General features: G+C 27.2%; 1 protein-coding gene across 2 annotated transcripts; it reads left to right on the top strand.

The window, feature by feature from the left end:
* Positions 1–1102: 1102 nt before the first annotated feature.
* On the top strand, positions 1103–23526 carry LOC134834336 (nuclear factor interleukin-3-regulated protein). Of its 2 annotated transcripts, none has more exons than XM_063848965.1 (3): positions 1103–1277; positions 21345–21452; positions 21679–23526. In XM_063848965.1, the coding sequence occupies exons 2-3, from the start codon at positions 21362–21364 to the stop codon at positions 23040–23042; spliced, it is 1455 nt and encodes a 484-aa protein (XP_063705035.1). In that variant the 5' UTR covers positions 1103–1277; positions 21345–21361; the 3' UTR covers positions 23043–23526. The 2 variants fall into 2 exon arrangements, with proteins under 2 accessions (XP_063705035.1, XP_063705033.1); XM_063848963.1 differs by lacking the exon at positions 1103–1277 and adding an exon at positions 20414–20502.
* The last annotated feature ends 726 nt before the right edge of the window (positions 23527–24252 follow it).

Below are 24252 nucleotides of genomic sequence, written 5' to 3'. Positions count from 1 at the left end.
GTTCGCACGTACGCGACTATACAGAGAAAATGGCAATAAATTCACCCATTTCATGCATTTGTTGCGTCTCTCCCAAATAAATGTGCATGAATGCAAGAAAAAAAAAGTTGGTTATGCGGTGTGAGTTGAGACAACAAAGAAAGTAGAAACTCCCCACGTACGTTGGTAGCGAAAATGCATGGAAATTGGCGTGACAATGAAAATTCATGTAAAATCGATGCATTCGAAAAAAAAAGTTATTAGAGCGAGAAATTCTGGAAATTCACGTTTTTTGCGTCAAATTAAACTTCGCGGATAGAACTCTCCAGCATGACTCATGATTTGAAGACTGCGAAATGGGAGCTCAGCACAAAATGTGCATGCAAGTGCACGTGTTACGCTGGGACTATACCAACTCTCTCTCTCGAACGGGAAAAAAAACAAGAAAATTCCGTCATCAGAACTCACACCATCGTACAGCGAGAAAAAAGAGATTTTGCGATTACTGAAAAGTTACGGAGGTACGAGGAGGACTGTAACGTGGATTGTATCATAACAATTGCACAATAAGTTCTCTGGTTTTATAACATCCATTTTGTGTGGTGTTTCGCGAGTACACGACACTATCATTCGCTCTCCAACCGACCATTTTCTCTCTCTCGCGCTGCGATATTATTCAATGTACGTACACTACTTTTGTTTATTTATGTTTTTCCGTACGCGCAAACTGAGTCATACGACGACGACGACGCGCTCGAGAGTAAAACACACAAAAGTGTTTTAAACCGAAATCAGTTTGTATTTTGACGTTAAGCAATTTAGACGCTCTTTTACGAATGCAAGAAACAACATTCTGCTTTATTATTTTCAAAACAACAATATTGTGAAAGTAAAATAATATTTTTAACATAATTATTACTACACACGGAAAAAAATAAAAAATATTAAAAAATAAAAAAAAATCTAATGATTTAAAAAAAATTATTTAAATAAAAAATTGAAACTTAAAAAATATTTAAAAAAAAAAGTGAATTTAAAATAAAAAAAAAACTTAAAAAGTTTCAAAGTGAAAAAAAATTAAAACTTATAAAAAAATATTTAAAATAAAAAAAAATAAACAAGAAAAAAAATTATTAAAAAATATTAAATAAATTTGAAAATCGAATAAAAAATACGATTTTCAAAACAAACAAAATAATTTAAATTTTTATCAAACAAAAAAAAATATTTTTATTACCATCGATATTTTTTATCATTAAAAGTGGAGAATTTATCAAAAATAGGGACACTAAATATTGGTGAGTTAAAAAAAAAAATTTTTTATCGCCACAATTACTACAAAAAAAAATAAATAAAAATATTTTTATTCTTTACACATTCCGTTGTATTGTACACAACAAGAATGAATGAACACCGAATGAGGTCATGATATTTTTTTTACGATACAAACGATTTAATTTGCAATTTTTGGCAATCATTTAAAAAAAAGCAACAACAACAAATAATAAAAAAAATAAATGAAAAGAAAGCAAAATAATGAATAGCGAGGTACCGTTACGATTTTTCGATTATTTTCGGTTAATTTTTTTTTTGTTTGCTGAAAGAAAGTTTGGCAATTTTTTGTTCGTTTAATTATTACATCATGGTACGCCTTCATGTTTTTTTTTTGTATGTTTTTTCTTAGAACTAATTTTTTTTTAGTAATCCTGTTATTATTTTTTCTTAATTAAGTAGAACATTTGCGTGTCAGAATTTATGGAGACGCCAGGTTTTTACCTGTATTTTTGTTTATTTACATGAATTTACTTATGCGCATATTCGAGTAAATATCACAAAGTTCTCGGAAATTTGTTGTTTTTTCTATGTCGTCACGTTATCGTCATCGAAAATTTTTCGTCTGCGGTTGTTGTTGTTGTTGTGAACCGAAAATTTGTGCCTGTTGATGAAATTCATAGATTCTCGAAATTCAGTTAAGTCTTTTTCGGGTGAATTTTTATGTTTTCACGTTAATTTCCACAATTTCATTTTTTTTTTCTTCAATTGAAAAATAAAAAAAAAAATTGGCAAATATTTAAATTTATTTTTTTTTTCGAAGAAAAATTAATTGAGACCTTTTAGAATTAAATAAAAAAATTTTTTTTTTCAATAAAAAAAAAATATAAAAAAATAATGAACTATACCCCTCAGGGGTCTAATCCACTTTTTGTGGTTTTTCTTTAGAAATTTTCCTTCCAAAGGACCATCCAATTATTTTTTCCTATTCTTATATTTTTTTTTCTTTTCATTTCGGTAAACATATTTTTTTTATTATTATTAATATTGCAAGAACAATATAAAAAAGTAGGTCAGTTCTTCTGACGACATAATTTTAACCGTAAGTACCTGATACGACGTTTCGTGTGAATTTCATGCGGTAATAAAATTAAAGTAAAATATTTGTTCAAGTCTCATTTATTTAAAAAGTAGAGTAGAACATCGAAATTCCCATAGAAATAAGGAATTCAAGGAAAATTCAAATCCTTATGGGAAATAAAGTTTTCGGAGCAAGGACAAGGAATTAAAAATAATACTGCTATAATAAATATAAATGAAAAAAAAATTTCCTGAGGCAACATTGAAAACTAGGACGAAAGTTACACCAAACACAATGATGCAACGGTAACAAATATCATTACGATTTAGCACAAGGACATACAAAGGAGAAAATATTGCGCAACTTTTTTTTATGTGTTTTTCACTCACTCATACCGCATACGTACAGACCTGACCTAGGATACTGTGGATTTTCTTCTGTTGAATGTCATTTTTCTTTTTTTTTTGTCGTGTATGGAACGCGCAACTAGTAGCTGTCACGTATGACTTTGAAACTTTTAATAAGTGACTTCCCTTTGTTTTTCCCTCCTCTCCATGTACGTGCAGTTTTTTTTTATTTTCTTTTTATTTTGCAATTTCTCTCTTGATTCATTTATCCTTCAAAACTGTACATGAATGAAAGAGACACAAAAGAAGTCCTTGCGTTGATTTATTTTTATATCAATTTACTGTGAGAATTTTCAATGCTTTTCCTCATTTACGACACTTACGTGGGCGGTTCGATAAGAGAAGAAGAAAAGTGAAATTTTTATTTCCTATTTTTTTTTTTTTTTTTTTTTTTTGATAAAAATTTTATCATAAAATTAATTGATAAATTACGCAATATTTAGAATTTTTTAATTTTTTTTTTAAAATACCGTTTTAACTGACCTCTACCTTGTCTAAAGATGATTTTGATTGAATGAGATGCGGAGATAGATAGATCGAACAATAACGGCGAATGATGATGTAAAAGTATCATTGACCTCCTCCTATATGTGAAAAATATTTTGCGGTCCAAATTTTGAATTTATATTTATTTATTTTCACACGCGTTCATTTCGTGAATGAATTCGAACATTTAAATATTGATTTGGTCGTACGCGTCGCTATACTGAGGCAGATGTGTGTCAAACCATACCGGCTTCTCTATTGTATTCGTATCGACGCACAAAACCAACGTTAAATGGGGACAAGAATGTTCCGTTATTTTTTGGCATTACACAATCTCTCTCGCTCTTACTCCCAAAAAGAAACTAGCTATTTTTTTTTTGCCAAATATTTGAACACCGCACATATTTGTTCATTGTGTGATAATTGTAACGGTTAATCCATAAGTTTTGTACGATGACGCGATCATAACAGCGTTCTGACCAAAAATTGCTGTAAATGTGCTTAAATGCCAATAAGCCGTCGTCATGCCTTCATTGACATAACTGGATCTCGATCCCACATACGAAACCTTGTGATTTACTCATGAAGTCATAAACCCGTCGTCGTAAAATTTTCTTGAATGGAAATTTAATTGAAATTCTAGGACGCACCTAATTGATTAGTACTTAGGAAATCGTCTTAATAAACATTCTGAAAGTGTTTTGTGACAAGTTTAACATTGATTTTCGTCACAGTCTAGTTCGTTTCACGGCTTCAATTACAGCACAAAACTTTTGTTTTATTTTTGCCTCTACTTATTTATTTGCATCAATTGTCTGTCGCTTGAGCACAAAAAAAAATAAAAATAAAACAAATTTATTGAGTTAAATAAAGTGATATGAATTCGTTTGCGGTGTTGTTCTGATGACACAACGAGAACGTATAACGCGAAAAAATAGGTCAATGTTTGATGATGATGACGACGAACAATAACGACGACGTCGAAATCGGCGTAACTGTAATAATTGTGTATGGCGGCAAATATTCGTTCGAAATGCATGTTTGTGGCAATTTGGAGCATAATTCGATAGTATTCATGACGATTAAGGTCACTATCATCGCATAACTTACATAACGACAACCAGTTTCAGTATGTAACGTTAACCGTTTGAACGTTCTACTTACCGACGATCTACTGCATTGCGTAACAAGAAGCGCTTCTTCTTCATTGTAACATTTTTATTTACAATGGAAACTAGATTTATTGGTTTTAATGGATTCGTAGAACGGATTGAAGGAAATGAGAATTTGATGTTGAAGTTTATCAGAAGAATCGAGAGCATCTTGAGACTTGAATCTTATCAGTCCTTAAGTTCACATGAATGATGAAGAATTTGGTAAGTTCTGATCAGTGAAAATAACTTATTCAGCTTAAATTTCTCAGAACATGTAGAAACGTGAAAATATCAGAAAAAAGTTATCGACATAGACATCTGAAGTTGGTTTAAAAAAACTCCGAAAACTTTACTTTAGTGTAAAGTTCTCTTCTTGTCTCGAATCCAAAGATCAGTTTGAGTATAAGTTGTCGCTATATGATGATCGATGATCCTCTCATTGCCATTTCAGTGAAGTAAAGTCTTTGAAGGAATTGACAATAAAATATTCAATATTCACAAGTATATCCCATAATCTAAAGTAATTTAATTTGAAAAGCCTCAATTCATCAAAAAGTTTCATGATACCAGTCCATTTCGAATGCTTGTAGTAGTAAACTGTGCACATGATGTTTTCAGATATCTCAGGCAAGGAACTTTATGCTGATTGATTGACTTCCAGAGCTTCGAATCAAGCTATTGAGATTCATTGATATTGGTTCTTCAGGAAATCAGGACCTTATTTATTTTCATCAAATTAAGATTACATCATTGTAGTTGGAGGAAAAATCATTAAGCTTAAAAAACCTCATCTTTTCTTTCACATTTCAATTTTGTTGGTCTTGCGCCATTTAATCCGTTGCCATTGAATATATCACAGTCCTCCCTCAGGCCCAGTTGGATGGTTTTTGGCTTACGAAATCTTTCATAAGAATTCTTAACTTATGGTTCAAAAAGGAAAGAACTTACCTTGACATCTATGGTAATAAACAACTTCTTGATGATGCCCTGAAAAACAAAGTTAATACGTTCTACTTACCCATCTCCGTTGCATAACCAGAATCGCATCTTCTTTGCATCAAACTGTTACATAAACTTTCTTTGTAACAAATTGTACGATAATCATCTTGTTGATGACGGCATACTGACACTATTTCCTTCGTAAGACCGTTTTGCAATTCCGCTATGATACACTTACTTTATGCAATTCAATGAGGCAGAAAGTCTACCATAAGCAAGAATATATCTAATAAAAGGAAGAAAGAGAGAAAAAGAGAAAGAAAGAAGAAATTTCAAACGAGTTAAAATTACATAAGTGCATTAGAATCGCATATGACGTTATTTGACCAACTGCCTGCATTTTTTTTTCTGATCTAACAGAACATTTTACAAATCAGGTTACAGACATGTAATTTATGGTTCCGCAACAAATTTTAGACAAGTCATAAAATTCACTCAGTTTTATGACTTTTCAGCCTTGAATCCACAAGTGAGAAAATCCATTAAAATTTCATAACATCCATCCATCCAGAATTCATCAAAATATTGTCATCACTTTTTTTCCGTGTGTTACGACACCCTTCTCGAATTCAGTTCTGCTGAAACATTTCGTAATACATTTATTTATATTTTTTTAAAAAAATATAAATAAAAATACTGAAGCAATTAAAAATTTGTATGACTCAGTCTCAATCTCATAAGGCACAAACGATTTTTTTTAACAAGTATTTTTTTTTAGTGACCAGACACTTTTTTTGAACCACGTGGCTTTACGATTTTGCGCATCAAAGAACTCTTGTATAATAACAACAAGCTTGTTACAAAAGCCTCAAGTATTTTTTTCCTTATTCTTTTGATTTTTATTCGTTTCGTCTGTGTCTCGTACATGTGTGGTAATATTTACGCTACATGCTGGATTTGTACGTGGATTTACAACAAAACAACAAAAAGTTAAATGGACGCATAAATTTTGCCGCCGTTTTTAGGACGTTAACCTTTCGCGCGAGATTTGCTCATTTTTTGTTGTTTGATGACTTAACTAACTTTGTGAAATCATGACCACGTGGATGATTGAAAATTCTTGTTACGCGCATAAATTTAAATTATTTTATCACCTTTTGCGACAATTTAACGGCGACAACGACGACGACCTTGTGGCGCTTAACTAGCGTTATGTTATTACCAATTATTATTGTTGTTGTTGCAATTGTACTTCCGTGAGTATAAACTGTTGTTTTTAATGCATTTTTCACACTTGGCACGTCGTTGTAGGCTGTCGCTGTAATAATAAAAAAAATTACAAAGTTACAAAATCTTACATCATTTCTAATCCTCCCCCATGTCGCTGCTTGTGCGGAACCCGTATCACGAACCATCAGACGATTAAATTCTATTGCGTCGTATCTTTTTTTCGTCTTCTTCTTCTTCCACACTTCATGTCTGGATGGATAAATGTACTCTGCGAAAAGGTCAATAGTCTCCGTCGTACGCATTTTCGGCATTTATTTTGCATCACATTCGCAAACATACACACCGCAGAGTAGAAGAGAGGTATGAGAAGCAGACAGACAGAAACCTATTCTGCGAAAAAATGTCTCAACCACCCTTTTAAACATGTTTGCATGGAAAGATCGAACGCGACATATGAAAGGTATTTCCTGTGAGAATCTTGAACAATTGTATGAATCAACCCTAAAAAAAAATCCATAAACTGCGTAAATGAAATCACAGACATCCTTAATGCTTAATAATGAAATAAAAATAAATTCAAATGATTTTTTTTTTATTATTCAATTTGTCTGGAAAGTTAGACAGACGAAATTAGAACCCTCTCTACTACTTCTATTACTTCGCAGGTGCTCTTTAACATGAAGGTCACTTGAGAATTCTAAACTATTAAAATTTTGTGACGCAACATGAATAATTGATTAATTGTGCAGACCAAAAATTTTCAGGGTTAACGTTAAATTCATGGTTAATTCAACACAGGAAATGGTTGCGTTATATAATATTTTGAATTAGAATTTGACTGATAATTTTTATTATTTTTTTTAAATAATTAATTAATTTTTTTTTAAACAAGGAAAATAAAAAAAAAATAATTAAAAATAAAAAAAAATATTTAAAAAAATAAATTAATTTTTACATAAAAAAAAATTAAAAATAAATAAATTTTTTTTTTTTTTTTAATTAATTAATATTTTATTGCAATATAGAAAAATATTTTAAGTCATCTTGAAAACAAAACAAAAAAATAATTGAATAAATTAATAAAATTAAAAAAAATAAAATTTTAAATTATTTTTTAATTTAAATATTTTTAAAATTTAAAATAATTATAAACTTATTAAAAATATTATTAAAAAAAAATTAAAAAAAAAATATTTTTGAATATTTTATAAAATTTAGTTCTTTTAAAAATTTTTTCGATTAATTTTTTTTTAATAATTATTTAAATTTTGATTATTATTATTATTTTTAAATATTATTAAAAAAAATAATTTAGTATTATTAAAATTAAATTTAAATATTAAAAAGTTAAAATAAAAATAAAAAATTTTTAAATAAAAAAAATATTTTTTTTAAAAAATTTGTTGATTGTTCTTAATTAATTTTTTTTTTATTTTGAAAAATTTAAAGTTTATTTTGATTTTTTTTTTATTTTATTTATTTCTTAAAAATATTATTGAACAAAAATTTTAAAAAAAAATATTTTAAATAAAAAAAAATTAATTAAAATTTAATTAATTAATTAAAATAAAAAAAAATTATTTAATAAAAAATTTTTACTGAGCAAATTTTAAGCTTTAAAATATTTTTTGAAACAGGAAATAATTATATAATATTGACTTAGAATCAGACAGATAATTTTCCATTCAAACGATATTTGCGATTACTGCAAGGTAACAGACAGCGAGGACATTACCCTTTTGCACGTAGAGTGCGTTCATTGCAAAAAAAAATAATAATAATCAGAATTGACAAAAAGAGGCAGCAAAACATACCGAACCGCACACAAACACAAGAGGCGAGAGAGAGAGAAAATATTCCCCCTCAATAATAAAAAAAAAAATACTTAATAATCGCGTCGTCGTTGTCGTCTTCGTCTCTCGGTGTGTGTTTGTGCGTTTTTTGCAGCAGCAACAAGATTGTTATAAAAATATGCCTCCTTGTTGTTTTTTTGATATATTTTCGTTTCGTAGCACTATATCTATTTATTCCTTCGGCTTCGACGACGCAAAGCAGCAGCAGCAGCGACAACGCACAAACACCGATAAATAACACACCGAGTCAACGACTATGAACTCGAAAGGTACTTTGACCTACTTCAAGGTCTTTTGCGCGATGGATGGTCGTACATTGTACACTTCTTTATTTTTTTTTTGCTCTTTGTGTATTGTTTCTGTCTACAGCTGCGTGCAATACAGCGACGACGAGAACCTGTTCGACAGTGCAGAAATTTTATTTTATTTTTTTATCCCGCATTTGCTGCTAAAAATCTGCATTATCTCGTTGTTTCGAAATTTTCTTCGCAGGTAGAAATTTTATTTTCGCGCACCGGAAATGAGATCATCCTTAACGGAAAATTCCTTAATTAAAGGTGATGTCAGCGACGACTTTAAAAATGAAATACGGAACAGAAAATTATCATTAACACAATTTGTAATGACAAACACAAACAAGTCTTGTGAAAAAGGGACAACAAATAACAACAACAAGGGCAGACAATTATCACATTACAAGTTTAAATTAATTTGCGTTGTTGTCAAATTCTGACTGACTGTCGTGATTGCGCAATAGTTTTTATTTTATTTTTGGTTAGAATTACAAATTATTGGCTGACGTGATTTTATTTTTACTAAAGAACTTTTTATTTCATAATTTTATGAAATGAAGCAATTTTATTATGAAATTCGAATGATGATTAAATTAATATTATTTTTAAATTTGATTTTCTTTAATTTAAAATTATAAATAAATTAATAAAAAAAATTAAAAATTATTCAAAAATTAAAATATTTAATAAAAATAAATTTTGTGAAAATAAAAAAAAATAAATTTTAAAAATAAAAAAAAAATAAAAAAAAATAAATTAAAAAAATTAAATTTAATAAAAAAAATTAAATTTTAATAAAAAAAAATTATAAATTCCTAAAAATTTTAAATAAATTTTTAACCATGAAAAATTTATTAAAGTTATTTTATGACAGTTGATAAAAATTAAAAATTATTTTTACAAAATTTATTTTTTTAATATTATTGATGATAAATTAAAATAAGTTTTTTTCTTTAATTTATTTTTTTTTATATTTTTATTATTTTAAAAAATATTCAAATTAATTTTTTAATTAATTTAGTCTTTAAAATTACTATTTTTTTCATTAATTAATTATTTTATATTATTAAATTATTTAAATAAATTTAAGTCATTTAATTTTTTTTTTATTTTATTTAAAAAAAATTATAATTAAATTAAATAAAAATAAAATAAAATAAAAACAAATAAATAAATAAAAATATTAAAAATTAAATTAAATTAAATTTCTTTTAATTGATTTTTAATATTTTTATTTATTTATTTTTTTTTTTTTTTAATTTTTTATATATTTATTATTTTTTAAAAAATATTTTAATTATTTTCTTTAATTCCAAACTAATTATTAATTATTTTTTTTTTATTATTTTATTTTATTTAAAAATTAAAATTTAAATTAATTTTTTAAATAATTTATTTTTTATTGAAAATTACAAATTCAATGTCAAATTAAAAAAAATTACCTTTTCCCACGTTGAATCTCAAATTGCATTCTAAAACTGTTTATCATCATAATTTTTGCTGGTTCACGTGTCGCATGCAACTTTCGCGGAAGAAATTGATAAAGTGTGGGAAACTTGTCATCATCGCGTAAACAAATTTTCACAGTATAGTACTATCAAGAATTAGATTAAATTTATTATCTAACCTCAATTCGTTCAAATTACAAAATTTTTCGTACAACGCGACCGTTTATTACATAAACACACGTTTTATTTTGTGTAAATTTATTTTAGAAATTAGATCATGACCTTCAAAGTTTTTTGTATATTTTTTAATTGCGCTAAAATTCTGCTGTAATTTCTTCTTCAAAAAAAAAAAAATTAAAAATAGAAAAACGTGAACAAAAAAAAATCTATTTTCGTAAAAAAAAAATTGTGAGTGAGTGATGATGATTTTTTCGAAAAGTAGGTCAGTAACAAGACGCACATCGATTCCGGGTGTTACATAATTCATTAGTTCGAGAACGAGATTAGATACGAAAAAACGATGGATTTCGTCCAAATTACGAGCAACACGTGGCATGGGGAAATTTTGGTAGCGTCTCAATTGCGCCTCGTTCGAAAGAAATTCTTTGAAAGGTCGTTTCGATTGCAGGTACATTGCATCACTGCAATTCGTGCCAACTTGGCAAACATTCGTTTGTTTATCGCTTGCGTTGCATTTATGATTCCCAAGTAACTGCGTCTACCCAAAGGGTTTGTTTACACGGAAATTATGTAAGACAAGCGAAAATTTATCGATCCGCAGAACTTTCTGCGCTAAAAATAGCGTTTCTCATTAATAAATTATCGAATTTCGTACAAAGTAGCGCAGAAACGTCATTTATTAGAAGTAATGATAAACACGAGTCGCAATCAAGAAAAAATCTGAAAATAGATTTTTTTTGTGTTTACAAACAATTCTCGCCAAGCAACCTTCACCCGTGACCCAGCGGAAAATTTTTGCCTTCAACCTTTTTACAAAACAAACAAACAAGTACATTCATTAACAATTTAATTTTTATTTTATTTATTTATAGGTAAGCACACGACAAGCAATTCCGAGACGCACACACAGCAAAGACATGTGAACGGGACACGTGAGTTTGATATCCAACGTTTTTTTTTCTGAACGGAATATTTTCCGATAATTGGAATGTTTATCGCACTCGAAAGCTCTGTTTACCCCAAAAATTATTACGAATCTCACGAAAAATAAACAATTTCATGGCGAAAAAAAAATATTTTCAAGTAAATTCTAATTTGTTACTATTTGAGATTTATTACAGAATTTTACGGCGTGTCATGTCAGGCTTAACCTAGACACGAAAAAACCGCAAAAAAATAATTAAAATGAAGCGATAAGCGATTTTTTTGACAAGTTCAAAATTAATTTAAATCCACGTGCTTTTTGTTTATTCCGATCCAGCTTTGACCCAAATATCGGTTGACGTATTTTTTTTACGTTTAATCAATAAAAAAAAATTATTTATTAATTATTTGGGAAATTTATCATATGGAATAATTTTCAATTTTTTTTTTCAATTTTAATTCAAAATAATAATAATAATTTAATTTACCTATAATTTATTTATTTTTTTAAATTAAATTAAATAAATTATTTTTATTAGGTAATTTTAAATTCAATTTAATTTAAAAAAAATTTAAAAAAAAATTAAAATTTTAATAAAAAAAAATGTATTTTTTATTACTTGCATTCACAACAACACATAATAAATAAATTTTATTAAAAAAAATGTAAAAAAAACGATAAAAAAATTCTAAAAAAATTAATTTAATTTAAATAAAATATTTTTTTTATTAATTTCAAAACTATTTTAATTGAAAAAATAAATTAGAAAAAAAATTAATTAATTAATTTTATTTTATTATTTTTTTTTATTTAATAAAAATTTATAAAATTTATTTAAAAATATAAAAATTAATTAATTAATTTTTTTTAATTTATAATTTTTTATTAATAATTATAATTTATTTATTTTTTTTAAATTAAAAAAATATAATAAAAATTTAAAAAAAATTATTTAAATAAAATATATTTTTTTTTATTTTAAAATTAATTTAATAAAAAATAAATTAAAAAATAATTTTATTGAATTAAAAAATTAATAAATAAAAATTATTCAATTAAATCAATTAAAAAAAAATAATTATTTTTTAAATAAATTTAAGGTCACAGCGTAAATTTTGCCAACAAAAAATTGATCAAAGTGGCAACACATGTCGATTAGAATACAATGTGATAACTTTTATATATCCGTACAATTGCTTGTGAAACGTATTGAATAATATCACATGCAACAATTTGCTTGGGAAAATGTGTCGGAAGCACATGTATCGACCACGTTTTCATGCCAATGGCCGCTTCTCTGCGCTACGATGCCATTACATAAGGCAAAAAATTCGCTAAAGTCATCGAATAGCAGAAATTTTTTTTTCTATGTAGTAATTTTGTTTTAAGTTATACACTTGCCATTAGCTGATTATCGACACGTGTAGAAAAATTGTAAATATTTAATTGATAATTAGTACGTGTGCATTCGCTTTTGAAAAATAATTAGGTTTCGACTTTGTAACTGCACGCGCATTGAACTTTTTCGAGAATTCTGACCAAAATTCGCGACGCACGAAAATTTCGGCGAAATTCTTGTTTACTCTTTTTTCGGAAGGTCACAAAAAAATTGCGACGTAAAAAGATGAAAAAATAACCGGGCGTCTCCATTGAATTTTTTCATCGTCACAGATTTCCCAGAAGAACACACGAATGAAAAAAAAGCCGTTAACGTGTAGCAAGCAACGACAAGTGCAATGTCATCTACTTTCTATAATAAAATTAATTTGTCGTTCATTTCTCGTGTAGTTATTTCATTTCATGAATTAAATTATTTTATTATTTATTTGTAATTACGTTACCCATTCAGTTTATCGTATTTTTAGTGTAGTTTTCGTGCGAGTGTGTGACATGTCAGATATATAGGAAATATAACGGCGCATTTTAATTTTCATTTCAATATTTTCAAGTGCATTTTAGCGGAGAATTTCATGAACATTTAGATTTATATCAAATCGTCGTTTAAATTATTTATTAAAAAATAAAATTAATTGAGAATTTTTTTTTAAATCAGAATTTTTTAATAAAAAAAATAATTAAATGAATAAAAATTATTATTATTGATTTTAATTATTTAATTTTCAATTTCTTTTATCAAAAAAAATTAAAATAATTTTTATTTGAAAAAAAAATCTTTGTATAAAAATAAAAAAATTAATTAAATAAAAATATAATTTTTAATTAAATAAAAAAAAAATTAAATAAATATTTTTTGAATTATTATTATTTTATTTAATTGTTTTTTTTTTATTTTAAATTTAGTTTTAAAAATTAAATTAATTTTTTTAATTTTTATTTTGATTTTTTTAATTTAATTTAATTTAAAAAAATAAAATTTATTTTATAAAATAAATTTTAATTAAAAAAATAAAAAAAAAAATATTTTTAATTTTTTTATGAATAAATAAATTTTTTTAATTAAAATTTAAAAAAAAATATTTTTAATTTTTTTATGAATAAATAAATTTCTTTAATTAAAATTTATTTTATAAAATTAATTTTATTTTTTTAAATTAATTAAATAAATATTTTTTTTTTAATAATTTGAATTTTTTCGAATTAAATTAAATAAAAATGCGCTTTAAATAATTTAAAACAACTTTTAAAATTGTTTTCCTCTCTTAAAAATATCACGTTCACATTCAATGTGGATGTCCTAGAAATACCGCAATTGGACAAGCCTATTATTTATTTATTTTTTTGCAATGTGCTGTTGTTGCTGTTATTATTTTGCAGTAGTAAACACCTTTGTTGCATGCGTAATCTCGATATATTCATTGCTGCGCGTGGAAGAGTTTAGAATCAGGAAGTAACTAAGTTACGTTATGTTCCGATAACTTGAAGGTTTTTGTTGTTTTATTTTTTTTTTATTATTAATTATCTTCGCAAAATATTTTTTTCTGTAAATAAACAAGAAATTCTGATAAGACGCCATTTAATGGAAAGTTTTGCGCATTTAGAAAAAAAAAATTGTTGCGTCATCACGATTAGAAATAAAAAAAACAATTTTAACCCACTTTTGGTGCTTTTTTGTCTAAGCTCGAAGCTTATCTTATCAACGAAACGAAAAAAAAAGTTACACAATTCCCAAGAATTTAATACGTAATCAAATCACTAATCAGCAGTGATGCATTTAAACGTGACAGTGTCTCGGTAAACGTGATAAGCTTCTCATCAGAGGTTTTTTTTCCGAGCTCTACGGAGATTAGTAGATACACGCGCAATTAATTGAATTGCATTGCATCATCGTAGCAAGGTTTCGTTCGTGACACTGAACAGAAAGGAAGGAAGGAACGACCTCGTTTTCGATGAACTTTGGTTCGTTTGACAATCCTCGAAATGACGTAACTTCCTCGAACTACCTCAAGTTTTGCTCAAATTTCGCTTATCAACCGTAACCTAGGTTAGTAACCTTGAAACAAAAATTTGTAACAAAACGCCTGATAACATGACGAGACTTTTTGTTACATCACTCGAGGCATTGAAATCGTTAACCCATTTTTTTGAAGTGCCCTACGGGCGAAAAACGGTCAAATTGGTGCCTTAAGGGGTCAGGTTGACCCTTTATGAGTCAATTTGACCCTTTAGGAGTCACGTTGACCCCATAAGGGACCAATTTGTTCCGTTAAGGGATCAAACTGATCCCCTTTTGAGTTGGTCATCCGCTAACTTATTAACTTGAGCCCTTCAAGAGATCAAATTGACCTCTTAGGGGTCCATATTGATCTCTTAAAGGGATAAAAATGATCTCTTGCGGATGACCAACTCAAAAGAGGATCAGTTTGACCCCTTAACGGAACAAATTGATCGCTTAAGTGATCAAAAAATTCTCTTAAGGGATCAATTTGACTCCTAAGGGGTCAACTTGACCCCATAAGGAATCAATCTGACCCGTTTTTCGCCCATAGAGCATCACGAGAAAAAAATGCGGAAACTAATGAGACAGATTAGAGTTGAGAGCGGCAATAAATTCTTGGCACCGAACCCACATTTCTTGCCGCTATCGTGTCTCCAACCATTCATGACGATTGTGCAAGTACCTTAGCGACGCATAAATCAACGTGCAATTTTTATCAAAGCAAAAAAACAATCGACACCCACCTTTTCACTTAATTAAACAAACAAAAATAAATTCTACAATCAATTACGTAACGACAAATCACATTTTTTCATTTTTTTTTTTTTTTGAATGGAGAAAAAAATTTTTTTTTTCTGCGAAATGTGGCACAAAACGGCACATGCGAATGCCATGTGCTCTCAATATCAAATAATACAATTTATTTTACGTAATTTAATCATTTTGCATTGACGAAAGATGTTGTTGTTCTCGCGCATATAATTTTATCGTGATCGTTAGATGGACTTGGTTGCTCTCACTTTGCGAGCGGCGCGCGGAGTACAGTGTCGATTACGCTCTGTTTAATAAGGCAATTAAACGTGACTGTAATTTAAGTGCTACTCGATAAAGGTGACGTATAATAGAGAGAAAAACATTAGAAGGGACTTGCTTCTTGGAATGTAGAGCAAAAGTAAAAGTGTTTGAAAGTCAAGTGTGTGTTGAGACAAACAACTCCGTGTTACGCAATTTGTTACTCTCACATTTTTTGATAAAGAACTCGAAATTTCGATAAGAAAAATTATTTTATTTTTTTTTAATTCTATGATTTTTTTAAAAGAATTTAATATTTTCACAAGTTTTTGTTTTTCATCAATTTTTATTTTTTTTTATTATTTTAATTATTTTAGATTTTTTAAAGATTATTTTAAAATTTTATGAACATTGTTTCATAAAATTTTATTTTTTCATAAATTTTTATATTTTTTCATGAATTTTTAATTTTTCACAAATTTTTAGTGTTTTCATATTTTTTTTTATAAATTTTATAATATTTTCTTAATTTTTTTTTTATTTTTTCACAAAATTTTCATTTTGTTATATTTTTTTTAGAAATTTTCACCAATTTTTATTTTTTCACAAACTTCATATTTTTCTTATATATTTTTTTTATTTAATTTTTATGGGCTTGTAAAAATCTTGTGAATTTTTTGATATTTTTTTATAAATATATATCTTGATTTGGATTAATTTAGGTATATTTTTTATAATTTAAAATAATTTTTAATTTTTCACGAAATTTTTTTCAAATTTTTAAATACCTAGTAGAATTTTTAAGCAAAGTTTTTGTCATTTTTTGTCTTTATTCAATTTTTTTTATCTATTTTTCGTATTTTAAAAAATTTTTTTCTTTGTGATTTTTTTAAAAAATCACTGAGCTTAAATTATTTATTAAATTTAAAAAAATTATTTATTTAATTTTTTTTTTATAATTTAATTAATTATTCATTTATTTTTTATATATTTTTAAATTGATTGTAATTTTAATTTTAATATTTAAATAATTTTTTTATTAAATTTAAATTAATTTTCTTTCAAATTGATAAAACCCCAAGAACACTTGTACCTAAAAAAAAGAAAATTAAATAAAAAATAATTTATACAAAATTATACATTGTCCTACATCAAGTACTTTACCTGCAAAATAGAAGAGCCACGTGACAAAAATTATTCCGAACATAGAAACACACAAAAAACAGAAAAAAAAGAAAAAAATCGTTCACATGTACATTCCAGGTGACTCATTGACATGCGTCGTTTCCCGATTAGGAAACATTTGCAAAACATGAAAGAAATTTTTTTTGTCGTCCCACACCAAAAACAGAAATTTGTGGATTTATTGTCGCTGAAAAATTTTGTTCGACTTAGAAATCCACGTGATCCAGAATTTCATGTTGACTCCATTCTCCATAAAGTGAATTGAATTTTTAATATTTTTTTTTTATTTTTTGTGATCTTTGCTCCGTGGTTGACTGACCTACCTATAAAAATAACTTTAGGGGCAAAAAAATTTTTTTATGCATGAAAAAAGACACGCAAAAAAAATTCTAGAAAATTGGAAATGGGAGCAAAATCCTTATCGCCGTTGAGTTGATGGGATTTTAAATAATTTGTTTACTACTCGTTTAATAGATTACGCAATGCCTGTCACAATTGAAGTTTTTTTTATTATTTAAAAAAAAATAATCATGAAAAGTGCAAAAAAAAATAATCAACAAAAAAAAACCGAGTTCATTGCCTTTTGTTTATTCACCAACACACAAACACATGACGGACAATCAATGTATGTCGCGCGTCACGTCATACGCTTTTTTTATATGCGCGCTTCTGATTTTTCGCGGTCTTTTGGTTCAACCAACGGCGTGGTATTATTTTGATTCATCCGCCGGTTTCTTGAACTTTTTTCCGCCTGAATATTGACTTTTTACCCAACACGATATTGATTACTCCGAAAATAACTTGCTCAAGGTCGTTCTTTTAAAAAACTGACGTTGAATGTTTTTTTTTCGTACGAACCAAATACAGAACAAAAAAAACCGACAAACCAAGTTCAATGGACTTCATTTAAATGTTGCGTAAATTCTTGAAATTTCACGAAAAAAAGAGGCGAGAAAAAAAAATAAACAACAAATGCATGCAATGATAACATAGACAAAAATTTGTTGGCAATCAGTAATTAATCGTTATAAATGAGGTCATTGAGTTTGATAATTTTTTTTTTATAATTTTTCGGGATTCATTGACCGTTCCCAAAAAAAAAAATAAAATTAAAATAAAAGTCGATAACCTCAAAAAAAAAAAATTTTAAATATTTTTTGAGAGAAACCAAAAAAGAGAGAAATTTAATAATAAATACTACCTCAGACATGAAAATCGCATTTTATTTGATCATCATCAACATCAGCGTCAGAAGTAAACATTAAGTCAACCACCTTTTAAGTGCAAAATATTTCGTTTATACCTAACCCAACGTTCGTCGTCGTTTTTCGTGCCGCTCCGAGAAAAAAAAACAACAAATTAATAACAATAAAATACATTTTTATACGACGAAAATGTTATCGACCCGTTCTGAATCGCTTGTCTGGATCGCAAATTGTCTTAGAATTTGATAAAAATCTAATTTTAAATTTTTTTAAAATTTTATGAAAAAAAGTCTCAGGTGCAGATTTCTCGAAAGTTGCATCATCCACGACGAAAATAATAATAAAGCAATAATAATATAATGATTGTGTCATTTTGCTCTTTTTCTCTCTCAATTTGTGTTTTTAATAAAAAAAAAATGCAGGAGCAAAATATTTTTATAAATTGGTGATAATTTATTTGTTGACTCCAACCACGTTCATTCACTTTTTTTTGCTCTGTTTGCTTAATTCATCGTGATTGATGTTCTAGACGAATTTCTAAGAAGCAAGAAAATTTGCCACTCATTACTCGCTCATTATTAGTTTATTATTATTATCGGCAAAGGAAGTTCATCATGTACGGGGGTTGACAGTTCCCAATGCGGTGATTAACTGAAACTCGAAGGTGACTCGAGTGTACGTCATATGTGACCTACAAGGAAAATTTATTTTTAGGCCTGAACAATTTTTCATAAAATTTCATTTAGAAAAAAAATTAAATATTAATTTAAAAAAATAATTAAAAAATTAAATAAATAAAAAAATAATAATTATTTAAATAAATTTAATTAATTAAATAAAAAATTCAAATATTTTTTATATTAAAAAAAATTAAATTAATTTTTTTAATGAAAAATTTCCTTTAAAATTTGAATAATTTGTGGTTCAAAATTTTTCTTAAATTATTAAAATTTTTAAAATTAAATTAAATAAATTTTTTAAAATTATTTTAATCTTAATGAAAATTAAATTTAAATTATTTTTAAAAATATTAATTATTTGTAAATTATTTTTTAATAAATAATTTAAATTGTTAAAAATTTTTGAAATTAATATTTAATTAAAATTTACTTTATTTTTCAATTATTTTAAATCTTATTAAAAATTTTATTTAAAATTTAAATTAATTTTGGTTCAAAAATTTTCAAAAATTTAAAAAAAAATTAATAAGTATTAAAAAAATTAAATAAAAATTAAATTAATTAATTAAAAAATTAAAATTAAATAAGTTGTTATTCAAATAAAATTAAGATTATTTTTTAAAAAATAATTTTTAATTTTAATTTTATTAAAAATTTTCTTTAAAATTTGATTCATTTTTTAAATTAAAGAAAAATAAAATATTTTTTTTTATTTTGTGAAATGTTTCAATTAATTTAATTAATTTTTTAAATTTTAATTGAAAAAAAAATTATTTTATTCTTCCTTTAAAATAAATGGCAAGGAGATTAAAATAATTTTTTTTTCAATTAAAATTTAAAAAATAAAAAAAATTAATTAAATTAATTGAAACACTTCATAAAATCACCCTTGCCTCTTTAAAAAAAATAAAAACTAACGCAAATTACTTCTAGTCAATATGGTTTTAACAACTTGCCCGCATGTAAAATGCCATGACATTGAAAATACGAAACCAAGTCAAGTTCAATGTCGTTTATACAAAAAAAAAACAACATATACACAAATTTTTTGCGTATAAAACCTTGTGCGCGTTTAAAAGGTGAATGACTGTGTGTCTCTAACAATTTTCGGTTAACAAAAAATCATTTTTACCGAGTTCAAGAAAATTTTCCAACAGGGAATTGTCAAAAAAAAAGACCTTTGATAAGACGCTTTGTGCAAAGTGACTCGGAATGCATTGACCCCTAACGCACGATTTCAAGGCCAAAACGACGAAGAGGGCGTCGACTCTTATTTTTATTTTTTATATTTTTTTTTCATGTGTTGAACGTTATATTTTAAATTTTTACTCAAATTTGAAATAATTTTTTTTTTATTTTATCCTGATGATGAAATTCCTTCGAAAAGCCTGAAAAAACAAAAGAAAGATGACTAATAGTAAAAATTTGTTCATACTTACCAAAAAAAAAAAATAAAAATTAATCATTTTTCATGATGATTCTTGTTTTGTTCTGTGTTAGTGTGAGTCATCAACCCCGAAAAAGTACACGCCACAGCGTCGTACGAGGCAGATAACCGAATGTTCTTTCTCGACTCTCGCTCACAAAAAAAAAATTATCCGCGTACCGTCGTCGTAGTGTAATAGATGTTGCGCAATCACCGTGTACCGTGCATGAACTTGAGCAATGAGTATTATGACGGAGAGACGCGCGCGATGTTTGTTATTCTATTTTATATATTTACGGCATCGTCGGGGACTCGTCAGTATTTTTTCAGACTTTGATTGAGAAACATCAGGTAAGCGACGGGCGAAAAGAAGAATTATTCATCGGATGTTTGTGCTGTTGTTGTTGTTTTTGTTGTGAAATACGACGAAGTTCTTTCTGAAATTTAAATAAATAAACAAACAATTGATAAAAAAATAAAATTTCGAGAAATGGAGACGCCTTGTAAAAATTAAGTGAAAATTCCAAAGAAAAAAATTAAAAATTAATTTATTTATTTATTATAAAAAATTAAAATAAATAAAAAAAATTAATTAAAATTATATAAATTAAACAAATAAATAAAAAATAAATTAAATAAAAAAAATAAATAATTTTAAAAATTTTATAAAAATTTTAAAAAAATAAATAATTTTTTTTTTTTTATAAAAAATATTAAAAAAAAAAAAAAATAATATTTAATTAAATTTAAAAAAAATAAGAAAAAATAAATTAATTAAATATTTTTATTAATTTGCATTTAAATTGTCCTTAAAAAAAAATTAAGTAAAAAAAACAAAATAAATTAAGTGATTACCAAAAAAAAATTCCCCGAACAAAAAAAATCAAATAAAATTCTGAGTAAATAATTTTTTTCGTGAGAATTGAGTCATAAGTTCAGACGATTCCAAATATTATGAACAAATTTAATACTCACGTGGCTCGGTTTTTTCGTTGATGATTTTACGAATCAGTCACAATACAAAATTAGCTGCTAGTGCTGTAATACAGGACATATGTTGGATTAACGTGACTCGATGTTATAACATGTTTTTCCGTTCTAATGTGTGCGCGTGTATCTCTCGTTGTGCAACTCTTAATTGAATTTTCATAAAATTTTTTTTTAATAATAATTTTTCTTTTTTTATTTTACAGATGTACTAAGACAACGAATGATGGTGGCAGAATTTGTCGCCCGACAACAATCTGGTTCGCCAGTTAACGGAGAAACTGCTAATCAAAATCACAATTCAAATATGCCAGGTGAGATTTTTTTATAAAAAAAATAATTTTTAAAATTAAAAAAAAAAATAATTTTTTTAAAAATTTAAAAAAAAAATTAAAAAAAAAAAATTTTAAAAAATTTAAAAAAAAAATAATTTTTAAAATTAAAAAAAAAAAATAATTTAAAAAAATTTTTTTGCTAATTTTAAATTAAAAAAAAAATAATATTTTAATCTTTTTTTAAATTTTTGTTTTTTCTTTACAGCACACAGTGCTCTTCTTTTGGCCAATAATGGTCCATTATCGCCCGGATCTCCCGGACCCGAAAATTTCCCGTCAAACAATTTGAACAATTTCGAGTTGGCAGCACAAATGCGGAAGAAGGATCTCTTTTCGCAGCGCAAACAACGCGAATTTATCCCGGATGCGAAAAAAGACGACAGTTACTGGGATCGGCGTCGTCGTAATAACGAAGCGGCGAAACGTTCACGTGAAAAGCGTCGTTTCAACGATATGGTATTGGAACAACGTGTGATTGAGTTGACTAAAGAAAATCACATTCTGAAGGCACAATTGGATGCGATCAAGGACAAATATAACATCAGTGGGGAGAATTTGGTGAGTGTGGATCAAATTTTGGCGACGATGCCGACGAGTGATCAAGTCTTGAGTTTCACAAAACGTCCCAAGCTGAGTCGTAGTCCGGGTTCGTGCAACGAAAATAGTACGCCAGCACCGTCGCTCATGTACCCGAACTCGCCAAGTCCCGTACCGACATCCGTTATCCATCAAAATATCAATGGATCCACCGTTTCGCCTCCTCCGTCAGTTCCTCAAGTAATCAATAATGCGCAAGCTCAGCAAATTCAGCAAATTCAACCTCAATCCTCGTCGCAACAACAAAACCAGCAGCAGCAGCAACAACCCCTCTTGCATCCGCACATTCAATCAACCGCCGCGGCAATGCCGCAATTGCATCATCATCTGCATCAATTCAGACCGCAACAGCAAACGAGTCCCCAGCCGCAACGCGTTCCCGAGCCAGATGCCGATTACTTGTCGTCGCATCATCATCCGCATCATTACGCATCCGCCGCCTACGCCTACCATCATCAGCAACAGCAAAACCAGCAACTCAGACCCGAAATGCCCAGCAAGGAGTCCATCAGTGTGTTAAACTTGTCACGACGCGCCCACAGTCCGTACGAAATTTCGAGCGGCGGCAGCGTCGACGAGGACCACGAAACGCATGCATCGCGCGAAAACGACACAAATAACAGTTTGCCATTAAAGTTGCGACACAAATCGCATCTCGGCGACAAAGATGCCGCTACGGCACTTTTGGCGTTACACAATATCAAGCAGGAACCCAATCCGCGATGCTCGCCGCCGTGGGATGGCGAAGGCTCCAGCGACGAACGTGACTCAGGTATTTCCATTGGCGCCGCAGACTGGACTGCGAGTATTCAACGCAAGATTATCGTGCCCGTTGACACCCACAATAAAGATGCCGAAGAGGAAAACATCCATCTCAAGTCGCAACTCGCCCGACTCGAATCCGAAGTCGCTACCATTAAGAACATGATGATCGTCAACACGAGAAACGGTGCTACCGCAGCGGCACAATAAATCTAAGACATGCATTGAAATATGATTGAATTATTTTCACTATTATATATATATTTTTTATATATAATTCTATATGTATATTAATTATTAATAACAAGAAATGTAAAAAAAACACACATAAAATTATGCAAAAAAAATAATTTTTAAGAGTCAGATCAGTTCCAGTGTGATTAACTATTATATATATTAAATATATATGAAAGGATCTTAATTAGAGATCACGTTTTTACGTCATAAATTTTATTATATATACTATAAAAAAATAAAAAGTAAGATAAAAATAATATTTAAACACAGAAAGAAGGTCCATGAAACGAAAAGAAGGCATATTTTATTATAATAATGGTAAAGATAAATATTATTAACGATAAGAGTATTGATACATATAAATATATATATGAAGAAAAATATATTAGTCAACAGTTTTTTTTTTATTATCCACACTTAACTTGACAAAAATATAATAAATCCAGAAAAAACTTGAATTTCTTTCTTTTTTTCCTCATTTTTCTCATTAACACAAAAAATCATCTTCAAAAAAATCAATCATTACAAAAAAAGCTTTACCATTTTCTACATAAAAAATATTTAATAATAATAAAAACTTAACTTTAAAAATGACACTCAATTCAAAAATGGCTGTTTAAGAATCACAATAAAAAATACCAGTTAATATTTTTAACAAGCAAAAATCAAACTTACTTAATAAACTAACTAACTTACAATATAATATTAATTATATATATTATAATTATATATAATATAATATATATAATTAATAATATATATTTATAATGTACAACAACAGTTTTTTAAAGAAAAAATAAAATAATGAAAAATACCTCTCCAATTTCATATCTGAATCATAAAAATTATTAAATGTGGTGTCCTATTAGATAATATATTAATATTGTGTATTTAAACATTTTATAAGGAAAAAAAGTATAATAGCATTTATTATATAACACAACATTAAAATTATATTAAAAACGTCCTTTTTGAAGGTGTCGCCGAGTAAAATTGTAAAGGCGTATTAAATACACAAATTAATAAAAAAAAATGAGAAAATAGGAGAGATAATAAGAATTGAAAAGTTTCATTCGTAAAATATTTCATAAAAATCTGTAAACTTAAAAAAAAAATATTAGCTCAGAAAATGGTAGATCAGTACTTCTATTAATAAAAAAAAAAAATAAATATTTAATCGATA

This window comes from Culicoides brevitarsis, chromosome 3, assembly GCF_036172545.1.
Source record: "Culicoides brevitarsis isolate CSIRO-B50_1 chromosome 3, AGI_CSIRO_Cbre_v1, whole genome shotgun sequence".
NCBI lineage: Eukaryota > Metazoa > Arthropoda > Insecta > Diptera > Ceratopogonidae > Culicoides > Culicoides brevitarsis.
This window is presented reverse-complemented; position numbering and strand designations above follow the sequence as displayed.